General features: G+C 38.9%; 4 protein-coding genes across 4 annotated transcripts; all 4 read left to right on the forward strand.

Annotated features, from left to right (window-relative positions):
* Positions 1-2,345: 2,345 nt before the first annotated feature.
* On the forward strand, positions 2,346-14,215 carry LOC121961983 (uncharacterized). The gene is made up of 2 exons (XM_088074052.1): positions 2,346-12,493; positions 13,405-14,215. Exons 1-2 carry the CDS (start codon positions 2,504-2,506, stop codon positions 13,429-13,431), a joined length of 10,017 nt encoding a protein of 3,338 aa, XP_087930178.1. The 5' UTR covers positions 2,346-2,503; the 3' UTR covers positions 13,432-14,215.
* Positions 14,216-16,685: 2,470 nt separating this feature from the next.
* LOC148185655 (uncharacterized) lies at positions 16,686-17,844 on the forward strand. The gene is made up of 3 exons (XM_088074029.1): positions 16,686-16,714; positions 16,871-16,930; positions 17,016-17,844. Exons 1-3 carry the CDS (start codon positions 16,686-16,688, stop codon positions 17,836-17,838), a joined length of 912 nt encoding a protein of 303 aa, XP_087930155.1. The 3' UTR covers positions 17,839-17,844.
* Positions 17,845-18,305: 461 nt separating this feature from the next.
* LOC148185656 (uncharacterized) lies at positions 18,306-20,476 on the forward strand. Its single transcript, XM_088074053.1, has 2 exons — positions 18,306-20,210; positions 20,277-20,476. The coding sequence occupies exon 1, from the start codon at positions 18,306-18,308 to the stop codon at positions 20,100-20,102; it is 1,797 nt and encodes a 598-aa protein (XP_087930179.1). The 3' UTR covers positions 20,103-20,210; positions 20,277-20,476.
* Positions 20,124-24,026, forward strand: LOC121964051 (uncharacterized). The gene is made up of 7 exons (XM_088074054.1): positions 20,124-20,488; positions 20,606-20,670; positions 20,839-21,023; positions 21,910-22,166; positions 22,631-22,692; positions 22,782-22,930; positions 23,035-24,026. The coding sequence occupies exons 1-7, from the start codon at positions 20,330-20,332 to the stop codon at positions 23,121-23,123; spliced, it is 966 nt and encodes a 321-aa protein (XP_087930180.1). The 5' UTR covers positions 20,124-20,329; the 3' UTR covers positions 23,124-24,026.
* The last annotated feature ends 3,747 nt before the right edge of the window (positions 24,027-27,773 follow it).

Below are 27,773 nucleotides of genomic sequence, written 5' to 3' on the forward strand. Positions count from 1 at the left end.
AAGTTTGTTGAGCTGCATTAAATCTGATAAACTGCCTCAAAGGATGTCACTTGAGTCGGTTTGGGCTACAGAATACAAATTTAGAAATTCTTTTTTTTTCTTTTTTAATCTGGGCGTATGGAGTTGGAAAGAAGTGACCCTACCAGACTTCTGATGGCTTGATGCTACATGAGTCGCTGCGACTGAGCTGTCAACAGTCAAGTTGCATTAAAGGTAACGTAGGTGCCAGGTGTGGAGTAGGTGTGGTATGTGCAATAAAAAAGACAATTGCTACATTTAAATTTGCAAGCTTTCTTTTGTACTTCAAATTTTGTTGCACTGACTGCAAAAGATACATGAGAAAGAGGGCCAAAATTCAAGGCAAAATGTTAAGACAAAGCAATATGTCCCATTGTAAGCATACTCAGTGCAGTAGTACATCATTTGTAAGGGCGGTTGCAGTACATACTAATAGTAAAAAGAAAAAGGATACAATTCAAAACAAATTGTAAATCTAATTCAGACATACTAAATAGTGTAGTAGTTTGCGTATTGGTACGCACTGAGTATATCTGATTCTGCAGCATCTATTTTATCTTTTTTACTCTGTTGTGAGACAGTGTTACAGGTGTACACTGCTAAATTGGGGGAGGGGGCTTTGGACAGAGAAGAGCTGCAGGAGGAGGGTATAGACCTATTTTCAAATTCTGCTTTATGATTTATGTTTAATGTTAAAAGCTTCAATGTGAAAAAAGGAGGAAGTAAGGACTGGTTGAGAAGTCATGTAAAAAGAAGAGGGTTGCATATGAATCAGTGGGTGGAGGAATGCAATCTAAAACACTCACTCACGCATTTTTAAAATTGCATAGCAGGGTACACACAGGCTAAAAGGCACGTGAAACATGCCGTTGTAGGTATAAGGTGTTTGGCTACATATAATAAAAGACAAATGCCTTGACTGTGTTGCTTTTTGTCCTTGCTTTGTTATCAGATGCTCGTTGCTGATGGATACCCATCACTTGCCACCATGAACTGGGGAATTTTTCTAAGTCTGCTGGCAGGTGAGTCAGGTTACATTGCATTAACTGTTCCATGACATGACTGACTTTATGTATAGTGAAACCAACGTCAGACAAGTGTTAAACAGATTCTAGGATGTCAAGACAACATTCAAGGAAAAGAAAGGCACCCAAAAAGACAATCTCTCACGGAGAGATCATTCATGTCATTTCATCACATGCTGAGCCGTTAGCAGCTCTAACACACCTAGTTCGTCCTGCGTGATAGAGAGGAGGGGTGTCCGACTAGCGTCACTGCTCTATTTCACGAGTCCAGATGTAGTGATGGCAAATTGATGGAACTAAAGAAAAATAAATAAAACTGAATTTAAATGTACAAAATAACATGTCAAACACTATAGACCAAATCACCGTGACGTCACACTAACTATAACAATCACTTCAGGGTAGACAACTGGCAATTGATTTCAGTTGTAGAAATGGACAAACTTGTTTATTTCTGTTGTCATTTTTTTGTAACTGTTAGTTAGTTAGATCTTTATTTTGAACATTCAAAATAGATTGTAGGTATTAAGTATTACATATTAAGTAGTAAGTATTTAATGCCCGTATTAAGACAACATGTTAGTATTAGGAGGTGAACACTTACCAAATCCTACCCCCTGTGTAAGACACACAAAGTTCAGCTAGTGTCTTTTACAAACCAAATCTACCAGCACAGAAACTAAGCAATGTACTACTTTGTATGGGGTCCGCAGCAAAATGTATTGTATTATATATATATATATATTTTTTTTTTTATTTATTTTTTTTTTTTTTCTCCATTGTACATTATACACTAGCTGACAGAGGCAGTGTTAGGCCAACTCAAGTGTTCTGCAAATTAAAATCACTGTTTTTGCCTCTGGAGCCTGGAGGCTTTGAGATAGATAGAAACTGGAAAGGGCTGTCTGATATCAAGGTAAAGTAGTGAAACTCTAAATGTGGCACTCACTTTAACTGATATTGTTTTTTTTTATGTGGGACTTTTTTCATGTGGCTAAAAAAAAGCTACTGACTGAGGTAGTTTCCTCTGCACCATTTCATTTTATGTATGGGTAAGTTTTTTCTACCAGGAAATACTATGGACTGATTTGTCAGCAAAAATTGATTTTCAGTTGCCAATGGGTTAATGTTATTTGCTGCTAGTGTTTAATATTCAAAACCTGTTGTGGAAGATTGATTAATATGAAACATTTTGCCTTTTCCTCCACACAGTTCTCTGCCCTCTTCACCTCTTGGCCACTGAGATTCTTGCAATTAATTCAACAAATGCTTTGACCACTTCAGTACCAGAGGTCAATAAACACTCAACATCTGAGCCATTCAACAGGACACATTTCCCTTCCCCCCAAATAGGGACGTCAAAAATTCAACCCATAGAGTCAAATGAATTTATTGCAACTGGGGTAAAAACATCTAGGTCCCAGAATACGAAGGAAACAGTCGAAAGACAACCATCAGAAATGACGGAGAAATTAAATGCAACTTCAGTAGAGGAGAGTCCAAGTCAAAACATAATTGCTGCGAATGAAAGCACTGGTAATTCTGTTTCTCACAGTTCTCATGTGACTCCTCTCCATCATCCTGACCAAACCAGTCTGTCACCTGATATGACCACAAGTCAACTATCTTCAAAATCACTGGTGGAAAACACCAGTACATTTGCAATGAATGGAGATAAACATGTGTCTTCTGTTGGGTCTGACTCTTCCACATTGATGCAGACTATGTCAGGACTGAGGAATTCCTCAACAGAAACAATGACTGCAACACAGATTCACGCAGACTCCACACAAATTTTTTCGGCCTTGACCACAGCTCCACCAAGCAAGTCTTGGACAAAGCCAGAGTTTAGCTCACCTTTACCAAATTCAACTGGGATGGATGCAGTGTTATCCATTGATACCACTTCAGTAACAGAGCATGAATCTTCCAGAGCCACATCCCTGGACAATACACACGTTGTTAACATGCCCACTAACATGGTTGTTAATGCCATTTCAGACACACCTAACTCCTCAGATGTCACAGATCACAACATACCAGACAGCATTCCACAATTATCACAAACTGATTTAATGATAACATCTACAGGCAAATTCCAGGACAAAACAGAGACAAAGGAGCCAAATGTAACTTTAGACAAATCTGACAATGCCTCTGAAATGGTCACATCACTGAATTCATCGGCTGTGATTGAGTTGACAGTCATAAATTCAACTTTGATTGCATCTACAACAGCAGTAATGTCTGAATCCACTACTTCAAAGAAAGCCACAAGTACAGCCAATGTAAATACCACATCAACCTCAAACCTCAGAGCATCAACTGCTGCATCAAATGAAAAGGATGTACCTACAATGAATGAAACATCAGCTCCAAAACAAGCTACTCCTGCTATGACAGTAGGATCCACATCCCCATCAACTTCAAAAACAACAGAAACTACCAGATATAAGCAAAACACATCACCAGCCAAAACATCCGCAGCGACTGAATCCACTAAAACTTTAACACAACCGGAAACATCTGAAACAACACGAAGCAAAACAGTTGGGGCTACAATACTAAATACTGTATCAATGACTACTATGTCTGTTCGAACATCAGCACAAACAACATCAACTGTGGAAAAACAAACTATCAAATCGTCATCATCACAAAGAGCCACAATGCACTCCATGACAATAACACACACAGCACCTTTGACAGACCAGTCAAATAATGTAATAATGGAAACCACAGCTGCAACACCATCTCAATCCACTACCAAACGTGCAACAGAATCAATTTCAACAGTCAGACAAAACATAGTATCTTTAATTATAGTCCCAGCTCCAACAGAGAGTTTGCCATCTGTAGCAACAACAGCAGCCACAACACCAGCTCACACTCTCCTCTCTACCACAACATACACTACAACACCAACACAGACAAAAGCATATGCCACATCAGCATCGACTGATATTCCAGAACCTGTGACGTCCACCACAGCAAGACAAATAACTGTATCCACAAGAGATTACACAGAAATACCATCCTCAACTACAGAACCTGTGGCAACAATATCCAAAGCAACATCTCCAGAAATTATGCAAACTACAAGTAATACCACAGTGCCAGCTGAGGTTTTTTCACCAACAGTAACAGAATCTGCAACAACACCATCACAAATTCTACAGTCTGCTGAAACACAAAGGGCATCAACTGCAACAAATTCTGACACAACCCTCTTAAGAAGAACAACATCCTTGACAACATCTGCTGTCTCAAAACGAAATACACAATCAGTGGCAGCAGGATTCACCACCACACCAACAGAAAGTAGAAGAACAGGAACAACAACAACGCCAATCAGAGCCATAACAACACGATCAATGGCTCTGGCACAAAGTACAGGACCTGTGGTGACAGAATTGGTTAAATCACAAACATCAACATCAGACTCAACAATACTACCACCAACAGCTGAAACACAAAGTGCAGGACCAACAACAACAAATATGGAAAAAGAATTCACCACGCTACCAGACCCTTCAATATCCAATATAACAGAAGATACCCCAGCTGCGCCATCTGTAACACCCAAATCAGTGACTTTACAAACATCAGCATTATTAACAACAGAACAAACCACAAAACACACTGCTGAATCAACAGGGATTTACAACACTTCAACACTTAGTGGATCAGTGACTACAACAACACAAACCACACCATCTATGTCAACAGCATTTACAGCGCAAACTGTTTCCACAACTATACCGACACAGTCTGTTTCGCTCACAATACAAGCACCAGCAACTCCAACACAAATTACAGTTATAAACAAAAAATCAACAAATTTAGCAGAAGCTGTGCCCTCTGTTACAGCCGAATCGATGACTTCACAAACAACATCAGCATCATTAACAATAGAACAACCCACATCTGCAAAACAAACAGTTGAATCAACAGCAATTCCCAACACATCAACAGACAGTGGATCAATGACTACAACAACACAATCTACAACAGTCAGAACGCGAACACAATCGATTCCACTCACTACAGAATTATCAACAACACAAACGCAAAATACAAAAACTGTGGTTTTATCACCACAAAATACAACACAAATTACTTTTGTAACTACACGATCAGCACAAAACACAGCGGCTGGAACAACAGAATCAACCACGTCACAAAGACCAACACAAATTAGAGTTTCAACCAAACTTTCAGCAACTTCAGCAGAAGCCACACCATCTCTAACAACAGGACCATCCACATCACAAACAACAACATTAGCATCACTAAAAACAGAACAACTCACATCTGCAGCGGAATCAACAGCAAGTCACAGCACATCAACAGATAGTGGATCAATGACTGCAACACCTCAAACTACACAATCTATAGGCACAACAGTCACAACACAAACTGTTTCCACAACAGCACTAACACAATCAATTCCACTCACTACAGAATCATCAACTACACCAACACAAAGTACACCAGCTGAGGTTCCTCCACTACAAAGACCAACACAAATTACAGTTGCAACAACACAATTGGCTACCTCTGCAGAAGCTGCCCCATATGTAACAATCAAATCAGTGACTTCAGGAACATCAACACTTAGTGGATTAGTTACAACACAAACTACACAATCTATAGAAACAGCTGTCAAAACACAAACTGTATCGAAAAACGCACCAACACAATCTATTCCACCCACAATAAAGACATCAGAAACACCAACACAAATTACAGTTGTAACCACACAAATTTTAACTCCAACAGAAGCTTTGTCATCTTTAATGACCGAATCAGTGACTTCGCAAACATCATTATCAGCATCATCATCATCAGCATCATCATCAGCATCATCATCATTTACAACAAATCAACCCACAGCAATGACAACAATACAAACTACACCCTTTATGCCAACAGCATTCAAAACACAAACTCTGTCCAAACCTACGCCAATACAATCTGTTTCATCCACAACAGAATCACCAACATCAACAGAAACTACACCATTTGTGGTTTCACCAACACAAAGATCAACACAAATTACAGCTGTAACCACACAATCAAAACAAGGTACAGCGCCAGTAACAACAGAATCAGTGACAACACAAACATCCACACCAGCATTATTAACAACAGAACTTTCACCAGTTGCAAAACACACTGCAGAATCCACAGCAACTCACAGCACAAAACCAACACACAGCGACTCAGTGACTGCAACAACACTATCTATGGCAAGAGAATTAATAAGTCGTACTAGAGAGTCTGTGGAAACAGTGCTCACTACACCATTACAATCTCTTCCACCATCGTCAACAAAAACCATACAAACTTCAATTGTAACCACACAATCAGCAGCTTCAGCAGAAAGTGTTACATCTGTAACAGCCAAATCAGTGACTTCACAAACATTGGCATCATTAAAAACAGAACCCACATCTGCAAAACAAACTGAAGCTGAATCAACAGTGATTCAGAGCACATCAGCCTTTAGTGGAGTAGCTACAACATACACTACACCATCTATGGGAACAGAATTCACAACACAAACTGTGTCCACAACAGCTTCAACACAATCTGTTCCATCAACTATAGAATCATCAGCAACACCAGCACAGACCACGGTTATAACCACACAGTCAGCAACCCCATCTGTAACAACCAAACCAGTGACTTCACAAACAACATTAGTATCATTACAAACAGAACAAACCACATCTGCAAAACACACCACTGAACTGACAGCAATCCACAGCACATCAACACACAGTAGATCAGTAACTACAACAGCACAGCTTACACAAACTCAGTCTAATCCACTCACAATAGAATCGTCAAGTACACCTATAGAAAGTACAGCATCTGTGGTTTCCGCAACACAAAGACCAACTCAGATTACAGCTGTCACCACACAATCAGCACAAAGTACAGCATCTGTAACAACAGAATCTCCCACACAAAGACCAATGCAAACATGTGTAACCACACAGTCATTAACTTCATTACAGGCAGCGCAAACTTTAACAACCAAATCAATGAATTTACAAACATCAACATCTGCATCACTAACAACAGAACAAACCACATCTGCAAAACGAACTGCTGTATCTGCAGTGATTAACAATACATCAACACATAGTGGATCAGTGACTACAACACAGACTACGCAATCTATGGAAGCAGCATTCACAACACAAAGTATGTCCACAAAAACACCAACACGATCTGTCCTGTCCACAATAGAATCATCAACACTAACACAAAATGCAGCATCTATGGTTTCCACACCACAAAGACCAACTCAGATTACAGTTGCAACCACACATTTAACAACAGAAGCTGCCCAAAATGCCACACCTGAATCAGTGACTTCACAAACAACAACACCAGCGTCATTAACAACAGAACAACCCATATCTGCAAAACAAACTACTAAATCAACAGCAATTCACAGCACATCAACACAAAATGAATTAGATACAACACACATGACTAAATCTATGGCAACAACAGTCACAACACACACTGCTTCCACAATCGCACTGGCACAATCTATAACACCCACAATAGAAACATCAACAACACCAAGACAAAGTACAACATCCATAGTTTCACCAACACAAAGACCACCACAGATTACAGTTGTAACCACACAGTCAGCAACTTCAGCAGAGGTTGTGCCATCCATAACAGACAAACCAGTAACTACACAAACATCAACATCGGTATTATTAACAACAGAACAACCCACATCTGCAAAACAAACTGCTGAGTCCACAGCCATTAACAGCATATCTACAAATAGTTCGTCAGTGACTACTGCATCACAAACTACACCATCCATGCCAAAAACATTCACAACACAAAGAATGTCCACAACAGCATTGACACAATCTGTTCTGCCGACAACAGAAACATCAACCACACCAACACAAAGTACAGAATCCGTGGTTTCACCAACTCAAAGACCAACAAAAACCACAGCTGTATCCACACAATCAGAGACCTCAACAGAGGTTGTGCGATCTACAATAAACAAATCAGTGTCTTTGCCAAGATCAACATCAGCGTCATTAACAACAGAACAAACTACATCTGCAAAACAAACTGCTGAATCAACAGCAATTCACAGCACATCAGCACATAGTGGATCAATGATTACAATGTCACAGTCTACACCATCTCTGGAAACAACAGTCACAACACAAAGTGTGTCCACAACACAGTCATCAACAGCAACACAAATTACACCATTTATGGTTTCACTGACACAAAGACCAAGACAAATTACAGTTATAAGCACACAATCAGCACAAAATACAGCATCTGTAACAGAATCAGCCGTATCACAAACATCAGCATCACTAACAACACAACAACTCACAGCTGCCAAACATACTACTGAATTAACAGGAATTCACAGCACATCAACACGAACTGAATCAGTGACTACAACAAAATCACCATTTATGGAAACTGAATTGACAACACAAACTGGAGGATCTTTGAAAACAACGCCAACAACTACACCAACACAATCTATTCGACTCACAATAGTACCATCAACACCAACACAAATTACAGTTATAGCTACACAACCAGCAACTTTAGCAGAAGGCTCACCATCAGTCAAAACCAAATCAGTGACTTTGTCAACATCAGCATCATTAATAACAGAACAACTCACAACCACAAAACCAACAGCTGAATCTAGAGCATTTCCCAGCACAGCAACGCATAATGGATCAGTGATTACAACAAAAACTATACCATCAACAGAAACAGCATTTACATTACAAACTAGAGGATCGTTGGAAAAAGTGTTCACAACAACAAAGACAACAACACAATCAATAGCAAAGTCATCTAAAAGTACAATATCCATGGTTTCACCAATACAAAGACCAACAAAAATTACAGCTGTGACCACACAACCAACACAAAGTACAGCATCTGTACTAACAGAAAAAGTGACTTCACAAACATCCGCATCATTAATAACAAAACCTACATCTGCAAAACAAACTGCTGAATCAACAGCCATTAAAAGCAGATCAACACACAGTGGATCATTGACTACAGTAACACAAACTACACCACCTATGCCAACAACAGCCACAACACAACATGTTTCCTCATACGTACCAACACAATCTATTCCACCCACAGTAGAATCATCAACAACACCAACCAAAAGTACTGCATCACACGTTTCACTAACACAAAGACTAACCCCTATTACAGTTGTAACCACACAATCAATAACTTCAGCAGAGGCTGCACCATCCGTAACAATCAAATCAGTGATTTCAGAGACATTAACATCAGCATTATTAACAACGGAACAGCCCACATCTGCAAAACAAACAACAGAGTCAAAAGCAATTACCAGCACAACAAAAGTGGTGGATAGTGGATCAGCTACAACAACAACAACACAAAGTGGACCAGTAACTACAACAGCACAAACTGCACAATCTAGGGAAACAGAATTCACAAAACAAACTGTTTCAACAACAACAGCAACACCATCTAATCCACTCACAGTAAAATCATCATCACAAAATACAGTTGTAACCACACAATCAGCAGAGGCTATGCCTTCACAAACATTGGTATTATTAACAACAGAACAAACTGCAAAGCAAATGACTGAATCAACAGCAATTCACAGCACATCAACACATAGTGGATCAATGACTGCAACAACACAAACTACATCATCTATGCCAACATCATTCACATTACCAAATTTGTCCAGAATTACAAAAACACAAAGACCAACACAGATTACAGTTGAAACCACACAATTAGCAACTTCAGTGGAGGCGTCACCATCTGTAACAACAAAATCAGTAACTTCACAAACATCACCATCATTAACAACAAAACAACCCACAGCAATGACTACAACAATACAAACTACATCATCTATGCCAACAGCATTTACAACAAAAACTCCGTCCACACCTGCACTGACACAGTCTGCTCCATCTACAATAGAATCATCAACAACTGCAACAACAGAATCAGCCACTTCACAAACATTGACACCAGCGTCATTGACAACAGAACAGCCCACAGCTGCCAAACCTACTGCTAAATCAATAGGATCAACGACTACAACACAAACTACACAATCTATAAGAACAACAGTCACAACACAAACTGTTTCCACAACCGCACTGACACAGTCTATTCCATCCACTACAGAATCATCATCAACACCAACACAAAGTACACCATCTGTGGTTTCAACAGCTCAAAGACTAACACAAACCACAGCTGTAACCACACAATTAGTAACTTCAGCACAAGCTGCACCATCTGTAACAACAGAATCAATGACTTCACATACACCAAGATCAGCATCACTGACAACAAAACAAACCACATCTGCAAAACAAACTGCTGAATCAACAACAATTAACAACATATCAACACATGGTGGATCAGTGGCTACAACACAAACTACACCATCCACGGAAACACCATTAGCAACACAAACGGTTTCCACAACAATAGCGACACAAACTCCTTTACTTGGAATAGAATCACCAACAACACCATCACAAAATAAAGCATCTGTGGTTTCACTAACACAAAGACCAACCCAGACTACAGTTGTAGCCACACAATCGGCAACCTCAGCAGAGGCTGCGTCATCTGCAACAACAGCAACACATACTACACCATCAATGAGAACAGAATTCACAACACAAACTGTGGCTACAACCGCTTCAACACAGTCTATTCCATCAACTGTAACCACACAATCAGCAACCCCATCTGTAACAACCAAACCACTGACTTCACAAACAACATTTTTAACAACAAAACAACCCACAGCTGCACAACACACTGCTGAATCAACAGCAATTCACAGCACATCACCACATATTGGATCAATGACTACTGCAACACAATCTACACCGTCTATGCCAACAGCCACAACACAAACTGTGTCTACAATCCTTCTGACACTATCTGTTCCCCTCACAACAGAACCGCCACCATCAACACAAACTACACCATTAATGGTTTCACCAACACAAAGACCAACACAAATTACATCTACACAGATGGCAGTGCCTTTGACTACAGCATCCACAACACAAGCAACTCAATCCATATCATCTACAATAGCAACACAACCAAAACCTAAAAAAAAAAGATTCACATCCATAAATGCTGTTACTTCGACAACAAATGAACAAGACAATGCAGTAACCATTGCAACCGAATCAAATGCAACACCAGTACAAACCACTTCTTCTGTAATGACACTGCCACAAACTACAGTGAAGCAAACAACAGTCAGAGGAATGACACAGATTACAACTGTCAACACAGAGTCAGCAACTCCACGACAACGTTCAACATATGCAACAACAGATTCATTAATGCCAGCAACACGTATCTTAGCAACATTAACCACAGTACTGCCTACAGCTTCAAAACAAAGCTCTAGATCAACAACAGTTCACAGAGCAACACCTCGGCAATCACTCTCTACTCAATTACAAAAAGCATCTTCACAAACTTTGTTCACTGAAACTACAAAAGTGCTATATTCGCCAACCACAGGATCACCCAAAACACTGACACAAACTAGGCCATCCTTGGAAACACCACTAGAAAGATCAACAGAAACTACAGAAGCTCCACCAACAACAAAAGCAATTCACACAACTCTGATACACAGTGAAGAAACATCTGTGCCAACACACACAACAGATGATGTCACAACAGCAATACAAGGTACAACATTAAAGGCAACTGAATCCACAGCTAACGGGTTACCTTCTCCAGCAGCAACAGAGACTACCTCTTTGTCGACATACATGCCAACACTTTCGACAGTGGAACCAACTCAATCTAAAGCATCCATGACAGCTTTTAGAGAGACTCCCCAGCAACCAAGAACAAGTGTGGAAACAATCTTGATGCCTGTATCAACAGATGGGTCACCTACCCAAAGTCCAGGAATTAATACTGCCAGAAAACATTCGAACAGCTCTTTAACTGCTGCACCAATAAACATGTCAACTGCTGCCCCTGCAACTGTGCCATCAAGCCATATGCCATCACCTGCACTTGTGTCTCAAACCACATCTTTCAACTCTCAAAAAACTGTGACAGCAATGGAAAATGTTGCAACAGGCTCGAGTTCTCTTCAGCCTTTGTCATTTTCCTTAAATGCATCAACCCTTACTCCTGCCAAAGCCAAAACAACACACCAGCAAATTGATCCTAGTTCTTCTCCTTTAACTAGGGGGAAAACAGTGTTTTTTAAATACAGCCCCAAAATTGCTGCTGTAAGGCCCCTTGCCTTTGATTACCCAACTGTGATCTGGACCACATACCCAGTTTCAAATGCCAAAACTGACTCTGAGGTGCAACTCAAGCCAGATCAGAAAAACAAAAGTGAGGTAATTATAAATGATTTTAGAGAATAGTTTGACATTTCGGGAATCACACTCTTTTTCTTTTTGTAAATTGGATGGGAATATTCATATCAATCCTCATTTAACTTTTGGCAAGAAACGAAAAATTGTTCATTCACTGTCATTTATATGCCATTCATGTAAACACTGTATATCCATTGGAATAATTTTGTTCAAGCAGTGAGCTTCATATTTTTGCCCAATACATCCACAGATACAAATCATAACTGCTAGGACTGACAGGTTGATGTATTAAAATGAATACATCACCCACAAAATGACCATTTGATCAGTTGGTCATCCTGTGTAATCTTTAATTCAAGAAGAAAACTTTCTTTTTCTTGTATCCCCTTATAGAAAATGGTACTGACTGGGGACTACAGTTAACAACAGCAAAACTATATCAAAACATCTGTTTACAAACTCTCACAAAACTTGCGCAGTATAATCTTTCTCATTTATCAAGTCATATGCTCAGTACCTCCCAAACACGTGTTTTTGCTTAAAAAAAACCCAACAACCAAAAACTGTTGTCTGGCTTTGAGGAGAGCATAGATAAGTTTCACTTTCGTGCAGTTTTAAATAGTAAGGTTTCAGCAAAAATGCATGTGTTTGAGAAGTTCTGAGTAAATGTCTGGATAAAGGACACTTGGATTATACTGCTTAAGTTTAGAAATGGATGTCTTGATATTTAGTTTTGCTGTTGTTAAACTTCGTCTCCAATATATCAATATATTTCGTGGACGCTTGTGAGAAAAACAAAGCTTTCCATATGAATTCAAAGTAACAGGGCAGGAATGATTGATATACAAATGGTCATTTTGTGGTTGGAGTATTCCTTTAAATATTTCAAGATCTTTGCTGTAGTTAATAATGTTTTTCTTTCAATTTCACAGATTTCAACGTCGTTACCAGAGGTGTGAATAAGACACTGAAGGAGTGAAATTTTTATTCTAAATCTGACTGTTGACGATCCTAGACCTACCATCAGTTTCTCACCCTGGATGTTAGTTTTCTTAGCTGGCCATTGACTATGTGCAGACAACTGTTATGTAGCTTAACTAGTGGCTGTGAAGAAGAAAGTGTGCAGCCACAAATAGATATATCACTCAGCTTAGCGATGGATGGTTACAACAATGTCTGTTAATGTAAAGCAGGCACTGAAAGATGTCCATAGAGTTTCTTTCTACAAGTCTGTACTGGTTTGGCCAGTTACACCCACATATCTCTTCTGTCTGTGTCCTTTTCAAAGAACGTCTTACTTTTAGAAATACTTTTCTAAAAAATCTTGAAACAAAGATTTTTTTGGGTTGTTTTAAAATGTATTTTATTTGAATTTGTTTGTTTTTGTTTGTTACTTTTATATTGAGTTGTGATATTTTTGAGGCCCACTGGGATTTCTTAGTTGACTTGGAAAATTTATTGATTCTTCTGTTCTTTCTGTATATAAAATGCTATCCATGGTTCTAAACTAACCATAGAGGAGATTTGCCTTTGTCTGTGTTACTTAATTATTAGATTTGATGTGACCTGAGTTTTCCTACATTTCTGGTTTTGTTTAGTTCTGATGTCTTGGTGACCTTTTGTGATCTTATACACCTGAAGAATTTGTGCTTATTTTTCTTTCTGTGTTCTTACTATTATTTTTTAAATTGGGACACTGCTATTATTTACACTTTAAATAAACCACTTATTCATGCCTATAAATGCCGTGGCATACTTTGTCATGTTATTATGTTGTTATTTTTTTCTTTGTTTTGTCTCTGTGTGGAGTTTATATCCAGGACAGGTAGAGAGCTTAGTATGAAAATGGCTCAACGACCAACATACCTGCCTTTGTGCATTTGTGGTTCCAATTTAGTCCCATATATATCACACTAAAAAGCCAGTGGACCTGTTAAAAAAAGAGTTTGATGTGATGTATTTTACACTTTCAAAATGCCATCTGCTTTTAGACTTCATGCAAAAAAAGCTACACATAACTCTCGTCTGATTATTAGGGTAAGATTTATGCCATAAAACAGACTTATAAATATAATACTGTTATATGTCAATATGTTCTAACTGTCCTGCGCCAGATCAGATGTTGGCTTCCAGGAATCCTTTATGAAAGCTTTGTGTTCTTTCACCATCATGTTTTTAACAGGACTTTTAATGAACTATGAATGAGCACAGAAATTCCAGCTTTTACTGAAAATGTAAAAATTAACATAATTCATGTCAAAATAATTAGATAAATGTAGCAATCTTCAAAACAATATATAAATCCACAGGCAATAAAGGGTGCATATACTGCATGTATTAGTAATTTCCTTGCAGCTCTACCTGTGTAAGATATAAGATAACGATATCCGGTTAGTTCACTAGATAGGAATGCATAAACATAAGTGCTCAGGATTGTCTTGTGACAATCAATCTGAAGCTATGTGGGCAGAGTTTTCCCCCTTTGTTTCCTTCGTTTCATGCCCTGTGTCGCAACACACAACCTTTCACTTTGCAGCAACATATAAAAGACCTGAACAAACAGGTGGCATCACATGAGATGTGCACCAGGGCAGACTACATAAGGAGTGTCTTAATGAGTTTTAAAATTATGCAAATCTAAAAAATTCTATCATAAAATTGTGACTATTTCTGGGGGTAAGTACATTTTTGTGTGTCTCTTCTGTATAGAGGTACTTTTATTTAACTGTAAATTATGCTTCACTATAATGTGTTTTTGATTGTGTTTCATGTATTGTCTACACATTTTGTGAGATGGTTCTTTACTACATTACTGTAAGGCTAACATATAATTGCATTCACTGTATCACTTTGATTAAAAATGCAAGGATGACTTGGTTGTTGGAGGATCTCTCTCTGCTTGTCCCTCAGAGCAGGGCTCAGTGTCTGCTGGTCTCTCAGTTTGCTGCTAAGGATTTAATAGTGGAACTAATGGAGTTTTTGTGGTTTAAGAGTAGTCTCCTTATTTGATCCACATGTAAAAACATTTTATACAGCTTGATCCTTTAAATATATGTGCTGGTTTTCTATTTTTAAATACTTGACCTAATTAGGGATGTATGACCGATGCTCAGTTTCACCCAAAGAAAAGACATTAAGTAGACATGCTTTAATTTAGAATGTAAATTAATTTTCACGTTGAGATTGCTTTAAAGTTTCAAGAGGACTAAAAACCAAAAGGCTGTACCATAATTATATTAGATAATACTATATTCACTGAAATATTTCCTTTTAATTCTATTTATTTTAATTCTTTTCTATTTCAAATTTATCAAACAATGCAACATTTTTTATAACTAATTTTCATTTATTTATATTTTCACTGTATTGTTTGGCTGTCAATTTTATCATAACTTTATGTCACTTTTGGTGAAACCTCATTTGGATTCAAGACAATAAACATAATGTCAAATCACGTAGGTGGAATGCACAGATTACAGGTCTCAGATCTGTCTTGACACTGAGCGATGAAACTGATAGTGTGTCACAGCTGCTTCTGCATTTTTTGGTTGTTTTGTTCCTCAAGGTGAAGCAATACCTATCAGAAAAATTCACATTGAGTGTCAAGTTAAAGTTGTTAAATTAAATGAAAGGAAATGTAATATATCTCTGGATGCTGATGCAAGTTGTACTCCTAAATTTTGTGCTGGTGCTCCCAAAATTTCCAGTAAGCAGCACCAGTGCTAATATATTTGTGGTGATGACAAAAAAGTGCTAAAGGTGCTACCACTGTTCGACAGTGCGAATACAAATAGACACATGTCATCTCAATTTGAATTCAGTTCGGCTTTGATTTGTTTAATGGCACAACAACTTTAATTCAAGACTTTTTTTACTAGCAGTTTAAATTGAATTGTCTCACAAACAGGCTGGCAAGGAAGGCCTTTGTTTAAAGATGCAAATTCATTTTGTGATCTAAATACACAGAGGCGGTGAAAATAGTGTTTTTGTTGTGCATATAGATCACAGTGTTTCCATCCTGTTAAAATGTTCCCTGTAGCAGAAGTTCTTGTGGGGATGTAGCTAAAAAACATTTAAGACCCATTCAGTCTGAATTTATGACAACTCAATATTTTTAAGGCCTGTTATTTGTAAATGTGAACTGAAGACATCTGAAGACTTTTTAAACACCCGTTTCCGCCCTGATTTAGTAACTTTTAAACTTCAGAAGAACATGTTGAGGAATGAAGGCATTAACAATGGGTAGATGAACCCAGCCTCCTGTCTGCATCTTCTCTGTCAGTTAAAAAAAACGGAAAGCCCAAAACAGCCATCTGAAAAAAACCCAAAACAATCTTAATGTGGTAGCTGTTTAAATACCTCTTTTGTGAGTAATCACTGTACTATCAAATTTTACAGGTTCAAGAGCAGACACAATGGGTTTTGGACCAATTATATCAATTTTTCTTACAGCTATAGGTAAGTTAACAAGAACTGCAAAAGTGTTTACAGTACTCCAGAATATTATTTTAAACATATTCATCCTTCTGTTCTTTACAAATAGTGGCCACAGAGCTCGCTACTACACCAACTGTTGCAATGACTTCAACAACTGTTGGTACAACTTCAGCTGGTTCTACAACAACTGGTGGTTCAACAACAACGGGTGGTTCGACAACAACGGGTGGTTCAACAACAACGGGCGGTTCTACAACAACTGGTGGTTCGACAACAACTGGTGGTTCTACAACAACTGGTGGTTCAACAACAACGGATGGTTCTACAACAACTGGTGGTTCAACAACAACGGGCGGTTCTACAACAAATGGTGGTTCGACAACAACTGGTGGTTCTACAACAACTGGTGGTTCTACGACAACTGGTGGTTCAACGACAACGGGCGGTTCTACAACAACTGGTGGTTCGACAACAACTGGTGGTTCAACAACAACTGGTGGTTCGACAACAACGGGTGGTTCAACAACAACGGATGGTTCTACAACAACTGGTGGTTCAACAACAACTGGTGGTTCTACAACAACTGGTGGTTCAACAACAACGGATGGTTCTACAACAACTGGTGGTTCAACAACAACGGGTGGTTCGACAACAACAGGTGGTTCAACAACAACGGATGGTTCTACAACAACTGGTGGTTCAACAACAATGGGCGGTTCTACAACAACTGGTGGTTCGACAACAACTGGTGGTTCAACAACAATGGATGGCTCTACAACAACTGGTGGTTCGACAACAACTGGTGGTTCTACAACAACTGGTGGTTCAACAACAACGGGCGGTTCTACAACAACTGGTGGTTCAACGACAACTGGTGGTTCTACGACAACTGGTGGTTCTACAACAACTGGTGGTTCTACGACAACTGATGGTTCAACCACAACTGGCGGCTCAACAACAACTGGTGGTTCAACGACAACTGGTGGTTCTACGACAACTGGTGGTTCTACAACAACTGGTGGTTCTACGACAACTGATGGTTCAACCACAACTGGCGGCTCTACAACAACTGGCGGTTCTACAACAACTGGTGGTTCAACAACAACTGGAGGTTCAACGACAACTGGTGGTTCTACAACAACTGGCGGTTCAACAACAACTGGAGGTTCTACGATAACTGGCGGTTCAACGACAACTGGCGGTTCTACGACAACTGGAGGTTCAACGACAACTGGCGGTTCAACGACAACTGGTATTTCAACAACAACTGGCGGTTCTACAACAGCTGGTGGCTCTACAACTACTGGCAGTTCAACGACAACTGCTGGTTCTATGACAACTGCTGGTTCTACAACAACTGGTGGTTCCACAACAACTGGCGGTTCAACAACAACTGATGGTTCAACAACTGGTGGTTCTACAACAACTGGTGTTTCAACAACAACTGGTGGTTCTACAACAACTGGTGTTTCAACAACAACTGATGGTTCAACAACAACTGATGGTTCTACAACAACTGGTGGTTCTACAACAACTGGCGGTTCTACAACAACTGGTGTTTCAACAACAACTGGTGGTTCTACAACAACTGGTGGTTCAACAACAACTGGTGGCTCTACAACAACTGGTGGCTCTTCAACAACTGCTGGCTCTACAACAACTGATGTTTCAACAACAACTGGTGGTTCAACAACAACTGATGGTTCTACAACAACTGGTGTTTCAACAACAACTGGTGGTTCTACAACAACTGGTGTTTCAACAACAACTGATGGTTCAACAACAACTGCTGGTTCTACAACAACTGGTGTTTCAACAACAACTGGCGGTTCAACAACAACTGATGGTTCAACAACTGGTGGTTCTACAACAACTGGTGGTTCTACAACAACTGGTGTTTCAACAACAACTGGTGGTTCTACAACAACTGGTGTTTCAACAACAACTGATGGTTCAACAACAACTGATGGTTCTACAACAACTGGTGGTTCTACAACAACTGGCGGTTCTACAACAACTGGTGTTTCAACAACAACTGGTGGTTCTACAACAACTGGTGGTTCAACAACAACTGGTGGCTCTACAACAACTGGTGGCTCTTCAACAACTGCTGGCTCTACAACAACTGATGTTTCAACAACAACTGGTGGTTCAACAACAACTGATGGTTCTACAACAACTGGTGTTTCAACAACAACTGGTGGTTCTACAACAACTGGTGTTTCAACAACAACTGATGGTTCAACAACAACTGGTGGTTCCACAACAACTGGCGGTTCAACAACAACTGGCGGCTCTACTACAACTGACGGTTCAACAACTGGCGGCTCTACAACAACTGGCGGTTCAACAACAACTGGCGGCTCTACAACAACTGGTAGCTCTACAACAACTGGCAGCTCTACAACAACTGGCGGTTCAACAACAACTGATGGCTCTACAACAACTGGCGGTTCAACAACAACTGGCAGCTCTACAACAACTGGCGGTTCAACAACAACTGGCGGCTCTACAACAACTGGCGGTTCTACAACAACTGGCGGCTCTACAACAACTGGCGGTTCAACAACAACTGGCGGCTCTACAACAACTGGCGGTTCAACAACAACTGGCGGCTCTACAACAACTGGCGGTTCTACAACAACTGGCGGTTCAACAACAACTGGCGGCTCTACAACAACTGGTGTTTCAACAACAACTGATGGTTCTACAACAACTGGTGGTTCCACAACAACTGGTGGTTCTACAACAACTGGCGGTTCAACAACAACTGGTGGCTCTACAACAACTGGCGGTTCAACAACAACTGGCGGCTCTACAACAACTGGCGGCTCTACAACAACTGGCGGTTCTACAACAACTGGTGGTTCAACAACAACTGGCGGCTCTACAACAACTGGTGTTTCAACAACAACTGATGGTTCTACAACAACTGCTGGCTCTACAACAACTGGTGGTTCCACAACTGGTGGTTCTACAACAACTGGCGGTTCAACAACAACTGGTGGCTCTACAACAACTGGCGGTTCAACAACAACTGGCGGCTCTACAACAACTGGCGGTTCAACAATTGGCGGTTCTACAACAACTGGCGGTTCTACAACAACTGGCGGTTCAACAACAACTGGCGGCTCTACAACAACTGGCGGTTCTACAACAACTGGCAGTTCAACAACAACTGGTGTTTCAATAACAACTGTTGTTTCAACAACAACCGGTGGTTCTACAACAACTGGTGGTCCTGCAACAACAACAACAACAGGTGAATCCACAACACTGGAAGGTCCAACAACAACTGGTGGTTCAACAACAGCTGTAGGATCTACCACCAATGTGTTAACAACAACAACTTCATTAACAACTGGAGGGCCAACATCTGGTGCATCAACTTCAACAGGTGGATTAACAACAGCTGGTGGAATGACAGTAACAACATTACCACCAACTACTGCAGCTCCTACTACAGTTCCACCACCAGTTGTGGTTCTCCAATCAGTCTTGGAAGTGACATTCCAAGATGAACTTACTGATTCAAGCAGCTCACAATTTAGGGATCTTGAGGCACAAGTTGTAGCAGTGGTTAGTACTCCTCATGAATTTTTTCTTGTGTATTAACTTAATTTTAAGTTTTCCTTACATTTTGAGAATATTGTATTTATAATTTGTTTATTCTTTCTTATTGCCTCCCTCCCACAGTATGATGTCATCTACAGGACCCAATTTGGCGCGCTTTTCATCCGCAGTTTTGTCATAGCATTTAGGTAACATTATATTGCACTATTCTTTCTTTGTTGTCGTCATCAATATTGTAATAATATCCATTTTTAAGTTAATATTTACAAAAACATGAAAAGGAATCATTTTAATTCATGCATAAGTTATCAATTTTAATATCACTTGATTAAGTTTTATGCTTTTATATGATGCAGGCCAGCTGCAGCCAGAGAAAGAGCTGTTAATACTGAGGCAGAGGTGGGGGTCCAGTTCAGTGAAACAGCTTCATCTGAAGAAATTCCAACAAGTGAAACTGTTGCAAACACTTTAGTAGAAGCTGTCACTAACCCCAGTAATAACTTCAGCCTCACCATTGATCCCACCTCGGTCCAAGTAGTTGGTAAGTAAACACTACCCCTACATTAGACTCCAGTGGTTGTTAGAGCAAGGCGATATACCCATTGTCATTTATCATTAATCTGTCTGTGAGTGGGTGTGTGTTTACTTCTATTTTTAGTTAACCACACTAAACTGCTTAGTATGACCTGTTTAGGGAGGATCTCTAAGATACTCCAGAATTTCATCTGAAAATTACTACCCTAATTTACTACAATTAAGAACTGGGTTTACATGATCCATTTTTGCTGCCAATACTATTACTGACCTTACTGTCAAAGTTATTATGGATTATTTTCCTGATCCCTTACTGACTAATTGCAGGGATAACAAAAAGCATACACAGTTGTTACCATGTAAGGCTACTTAAATGTCCAGTGGGTAGGATTAGGGGCATCTATTGGCAGAAATGATAAATAATATCCATGTTGTCAGTAGTTAATGATATCCTAAAACTGATCATTATTTTCATTACAAACAAGCAACATACCTACATATGGAAAGGGTCCTCCTTTACAGAGTTGCTCTACAGTAGCTCAGAACGGACAAGCTAAACAGTGGCTCTAGATAGGGCCATTTGCATTTTCACATCAGCCACCATAGCTATCTTACACGCTTGACATTCTGAAGTTTCAGTTCTGGAGCCTCATTGCTAAATATCACAAAATCCTACACAACAGACCTTTAAACTGTAAACTGTTAAATATATATATATATATATATATATATATATATATATATATATATATACACATCTCTCTCTCGCTCTCTCTCTCTCTCTCTCTCTCTCTCTCTATATATATATATATATATATATATATATATACATATACATATATATATATATGTATATATTCCATATTCATATTATTCCATATTTGTTCTTACAGAAACAAATCCAACTACAGCAGCCCCCACAGCCACTGCTGCAAGTACCATTGCTCCAACTACAGCTACACCAACGTTAACTACAACTGGTGCAGCAACAAGTACAGCTGCCCCAACTATAGTATCTACAGCTACAACGCCTGAGCCAGTCACAACAAGGCTACTGACTTTCAGATCTGCTGGGGAAACATTTACAATTGACTTGCTGAATCCATCATCTGCAGCGTTTACAAGTCGAGCCACACTAATACAGTCAACAGTAAGTCACTCTCTTAGAGTGAAGCTTAAGCAATCTATGCATCTTAATTGTTGGAAATGTTTTACAATATGTTTATATTTAAGCAATATGCCATTTTTTCATTTGTATGTTCAACCTCATTCATCAAGTTTCAAAGTAGCCCTGTCTCATGCAAACATATTTCCAACTTAACATCTAAGTGTGGTGCTTGCTCCCGAATAGAAATTAGCTTGTGTCCTGTTTCACAATGAATGGAAACTGGAAGATGGCATTTCATTCCTGGTGTTTTCAAAGAAAAAATCATCTTTCGACATAAAGTAAAAAAAAAAAAAAAATGGATACATTATGGGGACATCATTAAAAAAATTGAAAACTGGAATTGTGTTATTAGTTAGTGCAAGTAGCATAACTAAAAAGTCAATGCATAAATGAAGAAACACAGACTGCTAGGATAAAAATAAAATGATTTTCTTGTATTTCTGCAGCTCCAACCTTTCTATCAACAAGCATTTACATCATTCAGCTCCTTGGAGGTGTTTTCATTCAGGTAACGTGTTTATGTAATGCAATAGAATCTCCAGCGTATTGGCCATACATTCATGTCAATAAAATACTTTATGGAAAATCCTTTTGCAGTAATGGATCAATCATCAACAACCTGGGGATTGGATTTGTCGCCACATCTGTTCCTAATGACACTCAGATTGCAACAGTTTTGATAAATGCTGCTTCAAACATCACAGCCTTCAACATTGACACCAACTCCATTTCTGTGGATGGCACACGTAAGTAATATTGGATGCTACCTCATGAGAAATTTAAAATATTACACATTTGTTTTTGTTTTTTTGTGAAACCATATCTTGTTTCCTTTTCTTCTCATTTACAGAAGTCTCAAGTGGAGTAAGCCACAAGATCAGTGTTATCACTGCATCCATCCTTGTGCTGCTGTCATGGATACTGACAAGCCAGCAGTAGTGCAACAGTTATGTTTCTGTGACATACCATTAAACAAAGACTCATAATACTGATGAAGGACTTTACACCCATTACAAAACCAGTACGTTCTCCCATGCCACATATTCAAATCAAAGTTGGGATGACCACATACATCGATAATCAAGGTTGATTTTAATGGCATACTCATTCAACCTTGCAAGCACATACCTTTACTAGTAGTTTTCCTAATTCTCTTTTTGTCTATCCAGGAAGCCATGAGGGAGTCAACTTAAGGCTTCATCACTGTAATTCATTGCTAAAAATAAAAGTACTGAAATCTTGTACAAACACAATTTTAACTTACTGCGCAATGATATTATTTGGAATCAGTAACTTAAATTGAAAACAGTGCCCTTTGTGATAATCCATTCACTGTTCTTATGTGTACGTATTTATATTTTCATGTGTATTCTGTGAGCTTGTCTGTATTGTTTGTACAATTTAAGTAAAAAATACAATCTTATTGATGATCAGAATACAAAAATTGTCTATTACTAAGTCTTTACCATCTAAAGCAGATAAAAACATTTATCATATTATACTGAAGATGCTTCCATTAAAAGCCCTGAAGATATGTACAGACAATCAAACCCTGACTTATTATTTTCTAAAACATACAATACTTACTACAGCTTCTTACAGCTAACTTACAATCAGTGACTTTCAATCTCAGTAGGGTAGATTATTTAGAACATATTAACTACAGTGATAATAACTCTAGAAACATTTCAATGCTCTAAGCACCACTAGAAATATTTGGTTCTATGAGTCATTGATCATAGTGTATGAGATGAACTCTGCTATGATCAAGGATCTTGCCTGTTTATTGATTAAACCTATTACTCACATTTATACAATAAAATGATTTGGTTTTCACCAAAATAGTCTATCGTCTTGCAATACACGATCCACTGGAACACTGTCAATACACTATTGTAATGACTACAGCATTGTTTAAATTTTTTTTATATACTTTTTTAAACATTTAACAAAAACTATGACACTTAATATATTTGCCATCCATCCCAACCCACTCTCTTCAATTCCAGCACAGTACATACATGTAATGTACTATTAACTAAAAGAACTGTTAAGAAAAGTTATCTCTAACATAATCCATGCAGCTATTAGGTTGTTATCACAATGTAATTTTGACAACAATTAAGTAATATAAATTCAATTTCTCGGTGACAGGGTTGGGCAGGCAGGAAGGCTAGCAAAGAGGATTTGTGGAGTACAGGGAACAATCAAGCACATGGCACGGAGGTACAAAAATACACAAGTAGCATTTATAAATAGTCACACGAGTTGTGGACGAAGGTACCTCTGAGACGGAGAGAACCATTTGACAATAAGTGAAGGGAAAGCCGGGGATTTCTGATTGTAGCCAGATGTGACGTAAAAGCCAAGCTGGGATACGTTATGAGGTGATTCCCAACAGGTGTGTTAGTAGGATGAGTCCAGGAGTCTCATTTATGACCCTTGCATATGCAAAATATGGAATCTAAAAAGAGGTTACCGCCACTTCCCATGCAAAAGTTGTAACTCATGCAACACAGATGGTGGGGTGGTGAATTAAACCTATACTGTATAAATTAGATATGAGAGGAAGCATTATATATAATGATGACTTGTCCAGCCACTTTGTTTGTGCTTGTGCTATATATAATTATAATTATGTTTGATATTTCATCAGCACTGTCTCACCATCAGCTCCCCCCAAAGCACAGAACGGAGAGCTGGACTGTGTGCTGCTGAAACTCTGTCATCTGTGGAGCACAGGCTCAGCTGTTGACATACACACACCAAACAGCATTAAATAATTGCAAAACAAAGCATCAAGAGTTTTCAATAATTTCTTATACTACAGATATATATCAACAATAACAGCTTAAATTTTAATATAGTTTTTGCATTTAAAATTCTTGCAGTTACCATGCAATGGAGACGTCACATTGGCTTCTACACACACACTGCCTTCTCTTACTTTGTGTGTTTCATTATGCAAAGACAATATTAATTGACTGAGAAAGGATTTTAAACACACTGCTCAGGTTGTGTAGGGTGACCACACCTAATCATAACAGTTCAAGTATGCATTTTCCCTTTGCTTTGAAATCACATCAAACATGACCCTGAGGCCAAAGCCACACTAGCAGTTCGGCAAGTGAATTGTAAAGAAATTTACTCCAAAGATACATATGTCAGCCTTAGGGTGGCGCCAGAGGAAAAATTAGAGGATCACCAGTAAGTCAGTAGGCTTCCTTCTCTGAGAATGTCTGTGCTGAATTGAATTGTAATCCCTCTTATAGCTGTTAGATATGTCAGTCAGGACCAAAAATGGTCGACCAACAGTCAACTGACACTGCCATCCTAAAAAGACTGGGACTTCCTGTATGAGTATTTAATTTCTTCCAGATTATTTTACTGTTATCTTTTTCCTAATTTCTCACATTAGGTAATCTTAGTATTTGAACTCCTCTTTTTTTCTCAGTCCATTACATATTAAAATATCACTTTCCAGAAGTTTTTGTAAAAAAACGGTAGATAACTTTTTCTCTTGTTGTTTTGTTTTTGGACCTTCAAAATAAATATTTCTCCTATACTGTATATCCAAAAAAGTTGTAGATGAAGCTGTTAGCAGAGGACTTTTCTGCCCTTGTCTTTGCAACATACCATACCAGCAACAACACACAAAAGCTAACACATAAAGCAAACAACAGTAACAACAAATGGTAACATGGCTCAACAATAACGCAAATGGTCAGTGCAATGGTTATATGCTCAAAGTGTCAACAATATCAAAGTCTCCATGATTCACATACAAATAATGCACCAAATAGATCGTCAAAATAACTTCATTGACCTGTTTTGGAATTCTGTAAAGATTTGCAAAATTTGCAATTGTTAATCAAACACACAAGACTGATGGACTGCAACTTCACAATGAGAGGGCAAATAAAGCTCACCTTTCATAAGCGTATGCAGCGTTTGCAAGGCCAATCTTATGTCAAACTCTTTCCATGCATGAAAACTTGAAATGTTTATTAAAAAAAGACGCATGGAAAAATAAAAAACTAAAACATGTTGTCTAATATTCTGCTGCTGAAACTGACTATACCTACTGAATCTGTAGGAAAAAAAGGGGGACGAGATGGGTGTTGGACCCATCTTCTCAACATTGCTTATGTTACTGGGTAAGTTAATGCTGACAGTATTTACAAATAAAAAAAAACATGCACAAAATCTTATTTCACATTTAAAACATTTTCTGCAAATAGGGGGTATTCATACTTCTCATACAACAACAACAAGAGCAATTGGTAGGTAAACATTGAACATCTGACCCTGAATTTCTCTCCAATAATAATTCATGCGAAAAATAACTAATATTGACCTTTTGTGATGAATGACCAATTTACAACGGCAGCAGCGCTAACAATGACTGCAGAGCCAACAACAACTGGCTTCACTGTGGCTCCAGTTGCAGTTGTGCGTCTCAAAGCAATCTTGGAAGAAGACTTTGTACCTGAACTCAACGATCCTAGCAGTGTACAATACAGAGACCTTGAAATACGAGTGATACGAACAGTGAGTAAAATTTAGATGTATGGATAACATTCGCTTCTCCCTTGAGGAACACAGCCTCCCCTTTGACTTCCCTCAAAATCCACTGTCATTTTGATATGCATAATATTTCTAATTTTTGTGTCCTGCTTACAGTGCGACTCCATCTTCATTGGAAGCTTTGGCCCTTCTTTCATCCGCACTGTTGTCATCAACGTTGGGTAATTATCTAAATCTTGAAAATCTCTCGCTTAGACTGCATCATTCTGGGATACAGTCAACAGAAGAAAAGTCTGTCAGAGCAGTGGACAAAAGATTTTTAAATTGGATGGAAAAAATGAAGAAAACCTGGCATAATTCCACGATAGAAGTTGAATAAGAGGTGTGTTTTTTCCATGCAAGGTCCAACATGGGAAAAGTGGAGGTAGAGGTGGGGCTCCAGTTCAACACCACAGTATCACTAAGTCCAGTCCCAGGGCCTGATGATGTTGTAGAAACATTAATAACGGCTTTGAATGACTCCAACAACACCTTCAACATCACTGTTTTTCCAGACGCCATTAAAGTAATTCGTAAGTTAACACTTCATTTACGTATATTCCCTTCATGTAGTTTCAGTGCTGGCCAGGTTTGTATCAATATTTTTATGTGATTATCTTTAAATGTATCAAAACAGCTCTAGGCTCATCAACCACCAGAGGAGCAACAACAGTAAGTGGGCTAATAGAGAGTGTTGGATCAACCACCACTGGTGGGTCTACTCCAACCAGTGGATCTCCAAGTACTGATGGATCAACCACGTCTGGTGCGTCCACGTCAACCAGTGGAACATCCAGTGCGGGTAGATCAACTGTCGCTGGTGGGTCAACTTCAATCAGTGGATCAACAAGTACCAGTGGATCAATTACCACAGTTGGTTCAGCTTCAACCAGTGGCCCAACAAGTACTGGAATATCAACTATCACTGGTGGATTAACTTCAATCAGTGGTTCAACAAGTACCAGTGGATCAACTACCACTGATGGGTCCACTTCAACCACTGGATCACCAAGTGCTGGTGAA

Source organism: Plectropomus leopardus, chromosome 23 (assembly GCF_026936395.1).
Source record: "Plectropomus leopardus strain MGB_pleo_1.0 chromosome 23, ASM2693639v1, whole genome shotgun sequence".
NCBI lineage: Eukaryota > Metazoa > Chordata > Actinopteri > Perciformes > Serranidae > Plectropomus > Plectropomus leopardus.